Source organism: Pyrus communis, chromosome 17 (assembly GCF_041283825.1).
Source record: "Pyrus communis isolate YQ-2024b chromosome 17, ASM4128382v1, whole genome shotgun sequence".
In the NCBI taxonomy this organism is placed as follows: domain Eukaryota; kingdom Viridiplantae; phylum Streptophyta; class Magnoliopsida; order Rosales; family Rosaceae; genus Pyrus; species Pyrus communis.
In genome coordinates, this window is record NC_142581.1 from 2010079 (window position 1) to 2025183 (window position 15105).

A 15105-nucleotide genomic window follows, 5' to 3' on the forward strand; every position below is an offset into this window, starting at 1 on the left:
CAAACTTCCTTTTTAGTTGGAGAGTTTGGATCTCTCGTCTTTTTGTAAACAATTATAAATGGTAGTTGTCTAAAATAGGAAGAGCAAGTGTGCTTTATGTGGTAGTCCATATAGGCCTCGTTTGCAACTCATAAAAATGATTTAATAGATCAATAATACGGATTTAGTTGTTTAGTGTCTTTATGTGTGAAATAGCCAGATAAAATAATTTGGCTTTGCCAATTTAATGCAGCTCACACTCGCTTACTTATTCTCTTCAAAATGTTGGTATAGGAAACACGCTAACAAAAACACACTTGCTCGCTCTCTCTGTCCTTCTCTCGCGAATCTGGCATCGTTCGCAAATCTCCTTTGCGTGGTTGTTGCGTGGTTGTTGTTTAGGCACCATTCACAAATCTCCTTTGTGTGGCCGTCATTCAACCATCGTCTCAACCCTAGGTACTGTCGTCGCTCCTCTCTCATCTTCTCTTAAAAATAATATGGAATAATGACAGTCTTAAATCCTCTTATCTGGTACATACCAAATATAGTATAAAATTCGATCTTTAGTTCGATATGCACCAAATGTCTAATCAGTCTTGTATGATCCACAAACTAGCTTATCTGACTCAAATAATTAATATGGTCCGACTTACCAATCGAGGCCATAGAAGGTTGTAGTTGGATTGTTTTTCATATGGATTTATTTGCATTAATAAAAAATAATCAGTTACCATTACTTTGTTAATTACTGGATTAGGGATGGATTATCTTTAAAGACCCATATAGAAAAAGGCCCAAGTTCTCGACGGACCAGATTTCATTTCCATTCAGAGCCCATTTGGTTAAAAAAAAAAAGTTTCCAAATTAAGGGACTTAAATGACATTGAAAGTTTCCTTATTACAATATTATTTTATGGTTTTGTGGATTCTTCTAATTTACGAGGAAGAGATTTGAACATGTGTGCTATATGTGCTCCTCTCTGAATTCAAGTTCGAATTTTGCTATGCGTACTTTAGATATATCATTTGTATAAAAAACATGTTTTTATTCCAAATTTCTTCACAAATAAAGCATTTGTGGAAAATTCAAAGGGCTTATTTAGACAGTTTTTTTAAATGACTAAAAGAGTTTTTTGTGAAAATTTAAAACTAATCTTCAATAAAAATACAAGTGAATTATGAAAAAGCACTTGAAAATTTTATTGTAAGAAGCATATAAGTGTTTTTTGAATCCAAAAATATTTTATCTAAAAATATTTTTAATTATTTTAAATTAATTTCCGAACGAGGGCAAACAATTTTTTTGAAATTCCTTGGTCCAAACGGGGCCTTATATGATTTTTGGCTTTGGCACTTACCCAAGTACGGGCTCTATGTTGGTGGTTACCATGAGTCAATCGTTTTAAGCAACTTTTTAACTTTGTTTTTGTCAAACCTACCAACTCATTTGGATGTGATTGATTGCTAAAAGACTAAATATATGCCTAAATCAAAATTTAAAGTAAATTAGGTAGTCAATTTAAAAAGTACTTTCTATTTCCCACTATAGACATAAACCATAGTTAGAAATATCGATACACAAATTTATAAAAATATCAATAGATATATCGATATTAATATTGGTTGCCTTCAATGGGAATTATAGAAATTTGCAAAAGAGTGAGTACACCAACTCATTCAGTTTAGTTGGAATTAGTGAAAAATTTCTCAAAAAGAAAAAAAAATCAACAGTTCGAAATCTGCAATTTGGTTTTGGCAACAATTTTGTAGTGAATTGGTAAATATCATTGATATTCATTTATTTTCTTATATCTTGCCGATATAGAGTGAAGTATGGAAACCTCCCATTTCCATTAAATTCTTAATTCTTCAAATATTTCGACGAAAATATCGACAATTTCCAAAATATTTTAAACACTAATTGTAACCCAATCAAAATTTCAGACAAAAGGAAACTACTCAGGGAGAGATTTTTCAGTGTGACTGGTATATATGATGGTACATCATGTGTCACTATACAAATGGTGTGATATGTGTATTAAAAAGTTAATAACTTAAAATAAAATTTCTCACCACTTATATAAAAACATGTGATGTACCATCCGTGTTTTGATCACAATGAAAAATTTCTCCTACTCAAGGGCAAGCCTTAAGTAATAGAGACGTGGTGCGTAGCTAAAAATGTATGAATGCCAAGAAAGAAATAAAAAGCAATAGAGAACCCATTCCCATAGCCAGAAAATAAATATGACGGAGTAGTGGCGGGGACACCGACAGTTTGGCGCGCATGTGGCGCCGTTGGCAGCAAAACTAGGGCCCATGACCTCAATAATATGGTCAATTGAACTTGCCCGTATCCTATGCCACCAAAATGGTTTGCGAAAGAATACTCAAGAACTATGTGATATTTTAAATTACTCGATACATGAAAAAAATGGACGTTTGGAAAATATTTAATTTTGTCGGTACTAATTAATGATGAATATAGTTCAATCAAACCAAAATTTTGGAAATGAATGAATCGAATTGAAGAGTTTGGTTCTGTATTTCAACCAAAAATTAAAAAAGAAAATGGATACTCGTACCAAACCAAGCGGTTCAATTTGGTTGATTTACAAGAGAATTGACAAACTTAAAGAAAATTACTCAGAGTCAAAGAAGCACACAAATTATTTTAAATTAATTGATCTAGCCTGAAAACGCGTTTCTCACTAACTTATTATAATCGTGGTCACATGAATAAAATAGAGCATTAAACCCAACATTTACAACCACAACGAGGTGGTCCAGTAGGACGAATTCCAGGACCGTATTTCACACATCACGTTTTGGATTCGATTTCTAGTACTAATTAATCACACATTAATGGATAAAAAAAATTGAACACATCTGTGTGAGTCTTTCCGATTCCTAAAAAAACAAACTTACGTGACAAAACCAACCCAACATTTGCATTCTTTTTTGAATTTGTACGCCAAAATTTCATTTTCCTGTTGGAACGTCAGTTCAAAATCAAGGTTCCCACACAAGTAATGGATCGAAAGCTAAATGTGTCTCTCGTATAAAGAGATGGAAATAAATGCGATTGAGGCAATGGCGTTGTCGAAATTAGATCCCAAATCAATGGGCCAAATCCCACGCCAAACTCCGCAACAAACAAAATTAATGTGATTTGGGAGGCGGTCACATGCAGGGCCCCGATTCTGCCGGCCCAGGTCGGGTTTTACCCACAACCACAAAACGGTGTCGTCCCGAGTATCGTCCGCCTGCCACCGCGAAAAGTCCTCGCCGGTTACCAAACGGAAAAAAAAAAGAAAAAAAGAAAAAAAGAACCTCCATTATTTAATGTCCGCCCATTTTCTCAGAGAGTGGACTCACTCTAAAGCTCTCATTGACGCCTGCTGGTTCTGATCGCTCGCATTCCCCTCACTCCTCCTCGCGCTCCGCTCTCCGGTACTCTCTCTCTCTCTCTTTCTCTCTCTAGGATTGTATGCGCATTCGCCGATTCGAAATCGCACGCACATTTCATACAATCGATGCTTGCTCTACAGTTTTCGTTTTCGTTTCGAAGCTCCGATTGAATCGGTATAAGTGTATGTATATGTGTATATATACACTGTAGAGTTGGATGATAATTTGTGAATTTTAGGGGGAAATCGTAGGATCCGCGTTCAGGCTGATTGATTTACTGTTGCTGTTACTGTTTTTGATTTTGTGGAGTGATTGGAGCCCTAGATCTTCTGCTTGGTTCAGTTTTGCTTTGTCGGAATAATGTTTGCTTATTCATTTTCTTCATGATTTTTTTTCGTGATTATTGTCATTATTTAGTTGTTTTTTCACTGATTTTTCATTTTTCTAGATCTTTCGAGGAACTGGAATTGAATTGATATCTGGATTCTGTGCTTTTGCTAGGCGATTGTTTACTGCGTAGAGAATTGTAGATGTTTGTTTCGGTACATTTGAGTTTTCGTGTTCACATTCGAAATTCGATCGAATTCAACGTTTACGATCTTTTGTTTTCCGATTTAATTATTATCATTATTCAGTAGGATTTTCATAATCCATTGGAGAATTGGAGGAAGTGTGGTGTCGTATTCAGATCTTTCAAGCAACTGGAATTTAATTTCTAAGTCGATTTTTATGCTGTTGCTATGTGATTGTTAACTGCATTTAGACTTATCGATGTTGGAAATTCGTTGTTTTGAGAATTGGAAGGCCAGCAGCAATGTCAGAGAACGCTCTTAGAGATCTCAATACCATACCTGGATCTGAGAGGAAGAATGAAAGCTCTAGCAAAGGGGGCATAACTAAGCCCGTCGCTGTGAATGCTAATGAAAATCATGAAGAATGCCTGAAGAAAACCACAGCTTCGGTGGGTTCACTTTCTATAAATGGCGAGGAAGTTGCAAATTCCGTACCCGAGGTTGGAATTGCTGAAGTAGAATACATTGAATCTGAGAATCTGAATGATCTAGAAGATGTTGATACGAGCCTCAAGGTATTTGTTGTGTTTTTGTGTAAACCTAGGCATTTTTTACCTTTCACCATTTTTCTTGTGCGAGGTAACTTTATGATGCGTTTGATGTTTCAGACACTACTAACTGGACTAGAGTCTAAAGATTGGGTTCTGGTGTGTGAAGCGCTCAATAATGTTCGTCGGTTTTCTATATTTCATAAGGAAGCCATGCTTGATATGTTGTAAGTCTCATGTTCTTGCCTGATATTCATGAATGAAAGAAGTTTCATGTACTATTGATGATTGTAAGTGTTGTCCAATTTAATTATCATCGTCGTTTTGTTCAATAGGGGAGATGTGATATCGCTTGTTGTAAAGTCACTGAAGAATCCAAGAAGTGCTGTTTGCAAAACTGCAATAATGACATCTGCAGACATTTTCAATGCGTACAATGATGACGTGATTGATTCTTTGGACCCTATGGTAACGTGAATTCTTTGAAACTTTTCTGTTGCATCGCTTTACTTTGTTTGTAAAGGACTCTTATTTTATATGCAATTAATCCATAGTTCTTTTTCCCTGATTTGGTCAATCCTGACTCATGCAGCTTACACAACTTCTTCTAAAGTCGTCACAAGACAAGCGATTTGTGTGTGAGGCAGCTGAGAGAGCTTTAGTAGCGATGACCACTTGGGTTTCCCCTACATTGTTGTTACCAAAGTTGCAACCATGTCTGAAGAACAGAAATCCTAGAGTTCGAGCGAAGGCATCAACGTGTTTTTGTCGAAGTGTTCCACGACTGGTAAGAGGAGATTATATCCCCACCGCACCACCTTGTTTTTTGCATTTTTCTGTTCTTATCAGAAGAAGTGAGATCTACTTTCTTTCATACATTTGGTTTTAGTGTTTTGAATCTTGATTGGTTCTTGGAAAATATGAGGTATGTAGAGGATGCTAAATAGTTCTTAGGAGAAGAAATCTGATTGACTTATTTTACCTTCAAACGCCCCCATAAATCCTTCACCCCCCATAATGCACTGGTTTAGCTTTTGCTTATGGTTTAGGACGTGTGTTGTCAAACTGGAATTTACAAAAAATGGCTTAACCGTTGGAGTTTCGTTGAATGTGGTTGTTTCTGTGCTTATCCTATGCAGATTCCTATAGCTCATCAATTCCTTAATTTTGTATATACTTTTCTTTGCACGTGATATATGCTCAAAAACAGTAACCGTGTGCTTTTGTCCTCTATAATTCAATTGCATTTTCCAACCCACGTCTCTATATGTGATCTTCTCCTTGAGTGTTCCTTGTTATACTATTTTACCTTGCTCAATAACTTGTCTATTATCAAATATTTGTACATCGACAAATTGAACAAGTATATTGCAGAGCGCATTCTGCAAGACCTTCAATTAGACGTGGTGCATCTTATTTCTTCCTGTTATATGCTCATCTCGTGTCTGCCAACAGGGTGTTGAAGGTATTAAAGCGTATGGGTTTGACAAATTAATTCAGATCGCTGCATCTCAGCTTAGTGATCAACTTCCTGAGTCAAGGGAGGCTGCTAAGATCCTCCTTCTGGAGCTGCAGACTGTTTATGATAAATTTGATGATCCCCCTCCAGCCGCAGTGTGTGAGCATCCAGAAACGAGCTCAGCAGCAGCATCTGAGCTCCCAGAAACGAGCTCATGGGAGAACTTTTGTCAGTCAAAACTCTCGCCTCTCAGTGCACAAGCTGTTCTTCGGGTAACCAGTGTCGCTCGGGAAGGTCTTGTTATGGGATCTTGACACAGGTTTATATTGAAACACGCATGAGCTTTAGTAGCATTTTATCTCCATTTTCCAACATATATGATCTTTAGGGAAAAGGCCTATATCTGCCCTTGATTTGATTTGCTTGGTCAATTTCTCTTTTCATTTTTTCGTGCTTGTAAATCCTTCGAAAGGTTGAGATGTTTGGTCTTACAGTTGGAGCATGTAGTTGAGCCATAGTTTTACGATAATATTCTTCACACATCGCGATATTACAGCTGGGTTTTGTTCCTCCGAACATTGCTGTTGAAATGTTGAGGTGTTTCTTTTACTCAATCATTTGATGTCTATCTGCTTACACAGTGACAATGTTCCTTCCTCACCCATATTTTTGGGTGAAAAGTCCAATCAGCCCATGCATGATTAGCCAACTACAACCGATTAGCTTTGGTTTTAGATGTTCTGTGATCATGATGTGTTTATTACTCTCTTTCGCTTTTGCGTTTTGCTAAACTTGAGTTGGGGTGTTTGATCACGTTATTTGTTGAACCTTTGAACTTCCAAGCGGGAAAACCCCGATTCACAAAACCCCACGCTATCATCAGTCCAAATGCAGGGACCTCACTTGGTTGCAAGAGGGTCTGTTAATGTGACATTTCAAATGTCAAAAGCTATTTCAGTAACGAAAATCTTAATCTCTGCGCCCCAAACTTGACCTTATTTTTAAGGCCATTTAGCTCAAGCGGTTAAAATTAGGAAGTTTTAACGAAAAGGTTACGGTAGTATTCACTTTAATGAAAAATCATATTTTTACATTAAAAAGTCAAACCTGGTACTATTCACTTTACACTTTATTTTGGCCTTATTGTGAAAACTTAAAGTTTTCAAACCATTTTCATTAGTTTTTCTTTAAAATTTAGCCTCGTTACTTAATACATTAGGTCCCAGGCTAGGCCAGAGAATTCATGATGAAAGAAAAACATGAAAATCAAAGTGAACAGAGAGGAGGAAGACAAACATAAAGATTTAAGACTTGTTTGCAAGTGTTTTGAAACTGACGGAAAGTGCATTTAAATAAATGTTTGTGGGTTCCAAAAAAACTTGAAGTGCTTCTAAAAGCACGTCTAAACAAGCTTTTAAATTATGAATCTTCTCAAGATCTTTATGTCTGAATTCTTATAATTTGGTTCATTACTAACCACTCCATGATAAAGACTGATTAACCCTATCTCCTTTATATTTATATTATAACTCTTGTTATCTCTCAGTGTTTTAGGTACTAATCCCACTTTATAATGTCGTCAATTCCTTTGTCCAATCACAAATTAGTATATTCTATCCCTCTTCTCACCAACAAATTTCATCTTTCCAGAGCTTCTTCTAAGAATTTGATTCGTTTTCGACATCGAATCAGACTCACATTGAGCTGGATTCATACCAGTTCTGGTTGCTTGGGTGAGAAGTAAGTTAATAAATTATTATGCTCCAATGAGTGACAAAATTGGAGGTGTTGCAGCGCAGATTGTGGCAATGGCGATCTTCATGTCAGTAATATTGTTGTTTTTGGGAATCGGGTTCTTGATCTTAGTCCATGTGTGGATCGTTGGGAGGGCTTTCAGAAGAGGAGGACTTGGCGGCAATGCCTTAACGGCAGCTGCCATGGCCGCCGGCAGAACTGCCACCAGTGGAGCCGCCACAACGTGCATGTCGAAAGACGAAGTGGAGAAGCTTCCAAGCTATGATTACGAAGCTAATTACAAAAGTAGCCCTGTGGATTGTGCAGTGTGCTTGGACAACTTCAAGATGGGCGAGAAGTGCAGGCTGTTGCCCTTGTGCGGGCACAGCTTCCATGCCCATTGCGTTGATGCGTGGCTTTTGAGGACACCGATTTGTCCGATATGCCGGGCCCGAACTGGCACTGCTGCTGGTTTGGCCGGGAAGGGAGTGCCGGTTGCCGATGCCGGCGTTGAATTAACGGAGAGTCAAACAAGTGGAAGCGGGCATTTGAGTGATGCTAGAGTTGACTTGGGGGAGAGGCAGGCAATAGAAAGTGGGCACTCGTCACCTGAGTGATGGTATCGTAAAGCAATGAGTTTTGAGAAATAAGCGAAAGGAAAGTGTAATTCACACACTTATTTATACCTCTCACACACCTTTATTTATTTTTTGTCATTAATTTTCTTCAATTCATTTGATTTGAAGTCCAAAAATTAAGAGGGGGTGTGTGAAAGTACAAATGAGTATGTGGATAGCACTATAACCAAAACTTGGCGATTTGAGGCCAAATGAGTTTAGGTTGAGAATCTGTATAAGATAATTTACATGTAACATACCAATATATAGTTTTGAAAGTTTAACAGTTAGTGTACATTGCGTTTTAAGTACCTCAAATTTATCTGCCAAAGTCTCTAAAATTTTCAAGCGCATATCCGTCTCTTATGTCATATATTGGTAATCTAGAAATTTCAAAGATTTCTTGTGTATGTTTGAATCATAACGTTTTATACATCATGTAATTCCCTGTCAAATTTGTTGTTGCTTGCTTGTACCTTTATTTTATGTGGGCAAAGGAACAACATTCTCTCCGGATCCCTTCCATCCGGATCCTCTAGATCCTTTAATCATGTATGTTCAACATTCTCTCTAGATCCCTTCCATCCGAATCCTTTGGATCCCTTCCATCCGGATCCTTTGGATCCTTTAATCATGCATGTTCAACAGAAAAGTGCCCGCCCAAAAAAACATTCGAATCCTTTGGATCCCTTCCATCCGGATCCTTTGGATCCTTTAATCATGCATGTTCAACAGAAAAGTGCCCGGCCAAAAAAACATTCAGACAATTTTGACGCCATCAGAATGAGGGCAGCAGCGGCCATGGGATCCTCTACATCGAGATCCACAGCGATGACGTTGACGGTGGGAGGATTGAGAGGGGCGCGAATGTCTGAGGAGACAACGGCATCATCGGGATCGTAGTCGAGATCAATGACTTCGCAGTCCTGTTCGAGGCAAGGTTGCGATCGATGGCTTCGCGACCCTATTCGATGTCGGAGAAGAAGTTGCGAGGGCTTTGCAGCCCAAGGAAACTTTTAACAAAACCCTTATCGTCCTTTTGTCCACCTTCCTAAATAAAACATACTCTTCATTGCTTTGACATAAACTGCAATGTGTTTTTGTATTGCCATATAAACTGCAGGAGCTCCTTTTTTTTTATTTTATTTTATTTTATTTTTATTTTTATCATAACTGAGATTTCCATTACTATAAACAAACAGAGTACAAGAGTTTTGGGGAGCAAGGGAAGCCTCATTAAAAACCTTCAAAGAAGAGGGAAAAAGAGTGCTTCAAACTGCAAGAGCTCTTCCAGCAATTTAGTTGCTAATTTTTTTTAGAGTTACACCATCATGTAATGTTATTGATTTATTCATACTGTAACATATTTATTTATTTAATTACATACTTAAATATTAATTATGTCGTATATATTAGCATCCACCTGTAAGTGGAATGATTTAAGTTCAACTCCCGCAAATGACTCATTATTGTGTGATTTAGCCTACATCTTCCACTAATTAGTATAAATATATGGTTATAATACAAAAACAAAAAAAAAAAAAAAAAAAAAACTAAAATTCTCCACTTGAACGTAGAACGTTTTAGGTTTGAATTTTGTAAATGACGAGTTTATACCAAATTATTATGGTTGGTTCATTGTGCAGCTTAACCTAAATTCTCCACTTCTTATTAATATATGGTTGTAATAAAAAAAGAAAATGAAAACACATACTTTTTTTTTCTCCTCCTCTCTACCTTGTTTAGTCACGTTTTGTTGTTTTCGGGGAAAGAAATGAAAACAAATATAAGGTGAAGCAGCCTGAAATAAGTACTTTAAGAAATTCTGTTCAAGCACATCAGTTTCTTGCGGGGAAAGATTCTGCTGCTCCAATTTCTTAGCCCCATTTACAGGGTCCAAAAAATTGATGTGCTTGAAATTGGAGCAGCATAATCTTTCCCCAAAGAAACTGATTAAAGCTCTTGTTGGAATTGAGCGATTATATGTATGCGAAGGGAAACCAGTCTGAATGTAGGATGACTAAACGGCTAGCTATGATACAGGTGATGGATAAGAGTAATTTCAAGATAACAACTAATGAGGAGATTGAAGTTGCGCATTCAGGCCAGCATCTTCTAAATCTATCCATCACGGTTGACGAATCTAATGTTAGTACTCGCAAGTATGTTTCCAATATTATTTCAGTTCATTAATTACAAACCTGATAACGTTAGTTCATCTATATCTGTTCATGTCATTCACATTTGCCGATCCCCGAGTATTGTTTCTGTTGAATGTAGCTTGATAAGAAGCTTTTAAAGGAAATTTTTTTTTTTCACCGAGCATCTTCAACCAAACCTTCCTAATTTTGCTGATAAGGTAGTTCAAGTTTATTATACAACACTGCAAACAATTTGGAATTTTAAACCCTTAGGATTTCTAGTTGCTATCATGTAGGATCGGCCATATTTAGATTATCTGCATCTATAATCTGCATTGTTTTCATATTTGAGTACATTATCTTCTGGCACGGCATTGGACTTGATCAGACAACTGATTTCTTTTTCATGGAGTTTAGCTTGAACGTTCCACAATCTATTTACATGTATCTAATGTAAATACAATTGACAGGAAGAATTTGATGATTTATTCGGGCTTGTACTGTTATTCCATCTCTTGAATGTGCAGGTCACGGAGGTAATAATTGCTTACTATATATTAATGGAGCAAGGGAAAGCTACCTTACAAGTACATATTTCTTTGATTGCTTTTCTACTTCCACTTACCAGTTTCCAAATAATTGCAAGAATTATACTATGCATTCTTTACTAGTATTGCTGAAGTCTTACTTGGAGATCGATTATCGCTGCTTAAATATAACATCGATTGCTCTGACAAAAAATGATATTGTAAGCCCCCGAGAAGAAATAGTAGGACGGTTGAGGGTTTTCATGACCGTTATTTGACTGACTGCATTAGGAATTTCCAAAAGTTAGGGAATTGAAACCATCGAGTTTGTAATATGTTATATGAAAAATCTTATGAATTAATATATAAGTAATTTGTTTAGCACATTATCTTTTTAATATATGACTTTGTTGTTTGAGAATGCCTCCATTTAAAGCATCTCCAAAAGAGATGTCAAAATAATTTTAGAGAGTTACGAATCTCTTATACCCAGTGCTTCGTGGGGCAGTCGTTCGCAGGGGTTGCTATCAAATTTGACAGTAGCTTCAAATATTTTTTAATTAGGGTAAATATCAGTTTACTACTCTCAAGTTTCGTGGTTTTCAACATTTAGTATATGAAATTTTTTTCATCCCAGAGTCATACCTAAAATGTTAATTTTGGGACAGTCTCATACATCTGTTAATTTGGCTGTTAAGTCTCTCGTTAACTGATGACGTGACAACCATGTAAACAATAACTGGACGACACGTGTCATTAAGGGTCCACGTGGAAATTAAAAATTAAAAAAAAAATGGTCGTCTTCAACCTCCCCGACCTTCCCTTCCTCCCTTATCCCTCCATTCTCTCCTTTGAACCAACCCACCAAACCCTCTTCTCCTCTCCTCTTCAACTCATTCTTTCTGTCCTTTCGTTTTGCTTCACTCCCTACCAGTACACATCTCCTCGCTGGCCATCTGCAATCTCAAGTAGCTTATCTCATATATTTCTTCCCCATTTGATTTTCTTCTATATTTTTGGGATTTTAATCCCCAAATAAATGGTGCCGTAGCTTATCTTCCACAACCAGTAATCCCAATTTTTCCGCCCAAGAAACAAAATCTACTGATTACACGGGATTCAGTTTCCTTCCTACTTCTCTCCGATCCCCGAATCAGATTCCGCAGCTGTGAAACCGCAGCTGAATCTTTCTCTGCGTTGGTCCGTCAAATTTGGTCAAAAATGCAGGTCGGTATCGGGACCCATTAAAGCTCTGATCCTTTCGCCGCCTATTTGTATCTCGTTGGTCTGTGCCCTTGTTAAAATCTCCACCTGGGTTCTTGATCTTGGTACTGAATCTACTGTTTTCTTTCTCATTTTTTTGTTCTGAATTTTGATGGTGTGATAATCTGGCTGCTTAAATTTGGCCGTTTGGAGAAGAAATGGGAGAAAAAGATTCTTGGGTTGCTTTTAATTTCGATTTATTTCCTTCGTGTTAAATGGGTTTATGATAAAAATCTAGGTTTTAATTTCTTTTGAGCTGAAAAGATTCGAAAGCCAAACCCTTTGAGTCTCTGAGGGAGCTTCTTTTGCAAGGATTCCAAAGGGAAAAGCAAAATCTGAAGAATTGCAACGGTTGAAACCTTCAAAGTCGCTTTATAGAAAACACATTCTCTTCTCTGAGCCCAAATCATTCTTTCCCTTTATCAAGTATCCTTTGCTTCTATTAATTGGAGCTATAATGGATTTACGAGCCAAAAGCCAGAGGTTTTGAAGCTCGAATTTGCAGAAATTATTGCACATTTTCAGTTACCATTCTTTGGATCCGAAGTGTTATAAATAGGAAGTCTTCTGGGTGCATATTGTCATCTGGGAATTGGGTTCCTACCATGTTGGTTTTGAGTGGCATTGTGCTGAGTTTCAAGATTTCAAAGCATCGATGGGGCTTCTTCTTCGAAGTTTCGCGGCTGCCTGATGTTTCTGAACAATCCTCCGGAGGCTCAGCATGCAGGCTTGATGCGCTTCTTCGGGATGGGTGGAGTCGAAGATGGAGGGAAGGGTGGATGTATGAGGAGTCGAAGAGTAGAGGAGAGGAGAGGAGGGTTTGGTGGGTTGGTGTAGATGAGAGAATGAAGGGATAAGGGAGGAAGAGAAGGTCGGGGGAGGTAAAAGACGATAAAAAAAATTTTGAATTTTGAATTTTCACATGGATTCTTTAATGACACGTGACGTCAAATTATTGTTTACATACGTGTCACGTCATCGGTTAATAAAAGAATTAACAGTCAGACTAACAGCTGTATGAGACTGTCTTAAAATTAACACTTTAGGTATGACATTGAACGAAAAAAATTTCATGTACTAAATGTTGAAAACTACGAAATTTTAGGGTAGTAAACTGAAATTTACCGTTTTAATTAATTACTAATTGTCTTTTATTAAATTTTTATTAGTTTAATTAATTATTATAATTAATGTTCATTGTTGAGCGGTGCAATTTGTTTTTATCCTGCCTTTTTTTTGAACCAACGAGGGTCTCTCCTTATCCTCGCCTTCCGTCCTTGTCCAGCTACTGCGTTTTTCTTTAGTTTGATTATATTTTCTTGGTTTCTTTATGCTGTTTTGGGATTTGGCGTCTGTGCCTTTTGTTGTGCTTTGGCCGGTTAGTGTGAAACCGAGTTCAAATTATCTCATCAAAATACAAATCCACATTTGAATAGAATAAGGGATGTGATATCCATACATTATTTTTTACTTCTCACACGCCTTTTTAATTTTCGATCGTCGGATCGGATGAATTGAAAAATATCAACGGATAGAAATTAACAAAGCGTGTGTGAAAAATAAAATGAGATGTATGGATAGCACACCCCTAGAATAAAATACAAGAAATCAAGACACCGAGAGAATTATGAGAGAATTATGAGGTTTGGCAAAATATTGCCTACGTCTCCGAAGAGATATTGCTATTCATTATGAGAATAACTAGTACAAGATACACTTGAGTTAAATCGACATAACCCAAACTCAAATCCATTGTACATCCACTCACAGAATTTTCTCAAAAACCTAACTCTACCCCAAGAGTTTCTCACTCTCACTTTCTATTTTCTCTCCTCTGTGTTCTCCTCCGGATACATGCACGATGCATGACTATTGCCTTCACTTATAGGCATGCACCAACAATTATGCCAAGAACTAAGATCAAGAAAATCTTAAGTTCACATGGCATATTCAACACCCTTTTTCTATACCTAACCTATAAAGTAAAACCTTTTCTCCATTTGCCTTTTAATGCATATATAGAAAATAAAACATGCATAATTGCATGCAAGCAAACACAAAGTCAAGACTTACTTGCTTCCAACTTTGCTTGTGGAACTCACCATGTCTTCCCTTGAAAGAAGGCTTCCATGCCACAACCGAAAGCACAACACAAGTCACAAATGGCTGCTGCCATTTCCTTGAAACATTCACAAAGTTACACATGCAAAATTGTTGCCAACTCATAAGTATATGAGCGAAACACAACACCTTTCTCCCTTTATTTCTTTCTGGAGTTTCCCCTCCTGTTTAATGAAATTCTTCTTGGTTCAAACAAAAAAAATCAACGAAGATGAACGGTGCCATTTAATAGTTATTTAAATGTCTTTTATTAATTTTTTTTATTTGTTTAATCAATTATTATATAATGTAATAAAATAATAATTTAATTTGACATATCAAGTGGAGATCAAAATATTATAAGATGTCAAAATACCATATAGGCTATCAAATTTAAATTTTATGTTCAAAATTTAATATCTCCTTTAGAGATGATCTCATATAGATCTCTGACTTCGTCCCTGGTTGTTGTACAAATATCTTTTTTGGTATCATATTGTTTGTCCAACACAAAAATATGTCCATAATTATTGTGAAACACAAAAAGTTTATAGAAAACTGTTGTTGACACGTAAAGAAAATCAGAAAACAATATCAATCTTGCACCTCTTTTCACAACTTTTGGACTTTCGCTCTCCACTTTGAATGAAATTTCTGGAGTCTGCAGGAGTGCAAGATATTTAAATATTTTCACCGTTAGATTTGAATATTTTTGTTTTTCATCAAAAATTCAAATTTAATCGTTAATTTTTTTTTGAAATATCTCATATCTGAAACACTAATTAAAATACCACCATTTTGATTTTTTTTA

At 36.6% G+C, this 15105-nt stretch overlaps 2 protein-coding genes across 3 annotated transcripts; both read left to right on the top strand.

Moving 5' to 3' along the window:
* Nucleotides 1-3195: 3195 nt before the first annotated feature.
* Nucleotides 3196-6526, top strand: LOC137708493 (uncharacterized). 2 transcript variants are annotated; one of them, XM_068447583.2, is made up of 6 exons: nucleotides 3196-3435; nucleotides 4189-4480; nucleotides 4574-4680; nucleotides 4789-4921; nucleotides 5046-5240; nucleotides 5909-6526. In XM_068447583.2, exons 2-6 carry the CDS (start codon nucleotides 4208-4210, stop codon nucleotides 6224-6226), a joined length of 1026 nt encoding a protein of 341 aa, XP_068303684.2. In that variant the 5' UTR covers nucleotides 3196-3435; nucleotides 4189-4207; the 3' UTR covers nucleotides 6227-6526. The 2 variants fall into 2 exon arrangements, with proteins under 2 accessions (XP_068303684.2, XP_068303685.2); XM_068447584.2 differs by having other exon boundaries at nucleotides 3297-3435; nucleotides 4198-4480.
* A 151-nt stretch (nucleotides 6527-6677) lies between these two features.
* On the top strand, nucleotides 6678-8547 carry LOC137749405 (uncharacterized). The gene has a single exon (XM_068489499.2). The coding sequence runs from the start codon at nucleotides 7679-7681 to the stop codon at nucleotides 8261-8263; it is 585 nt and encodes a 194-aa protein (XP_068345600.1). The 5' UTR covers nucleotides 6678-7678; the 3' UTR covers nucleotides 8264-8547.
* The last annotated feature ends 6558 nt before the right edge of the window (nucleotides 8548-15105 follow it).

Coding starts and splice junctions, on each gene's coding strand:
- LOC137708493 (XM_068447583.2), top strand. CDS start 4,208: ATGTCAGAGAACGCTCTTAGAGATCTCAATACCATACCTGGATCTGAG. Junction 4,922..5,045: donor TTGATTCTTTGGACCCTATG/GTAACGTGAATT, acceptor TGACTCATGCAG/CTTACACAACTTCTTCTAAA. Junction 5,241..5,908: donor GTCGAAGTGTTCCACGACTG/GTAAGAGGAGAT, acceptor GTCTGCCAACAG/GGTGTTGAAGGTATTAAAGC.
- LOC137749405 (XM_068489499.2), top strand. CDS start 7,679: ATGAGTGACAAAATTGGAGGTGTTGCAGCGCAGATTGTGGCAATGGCG.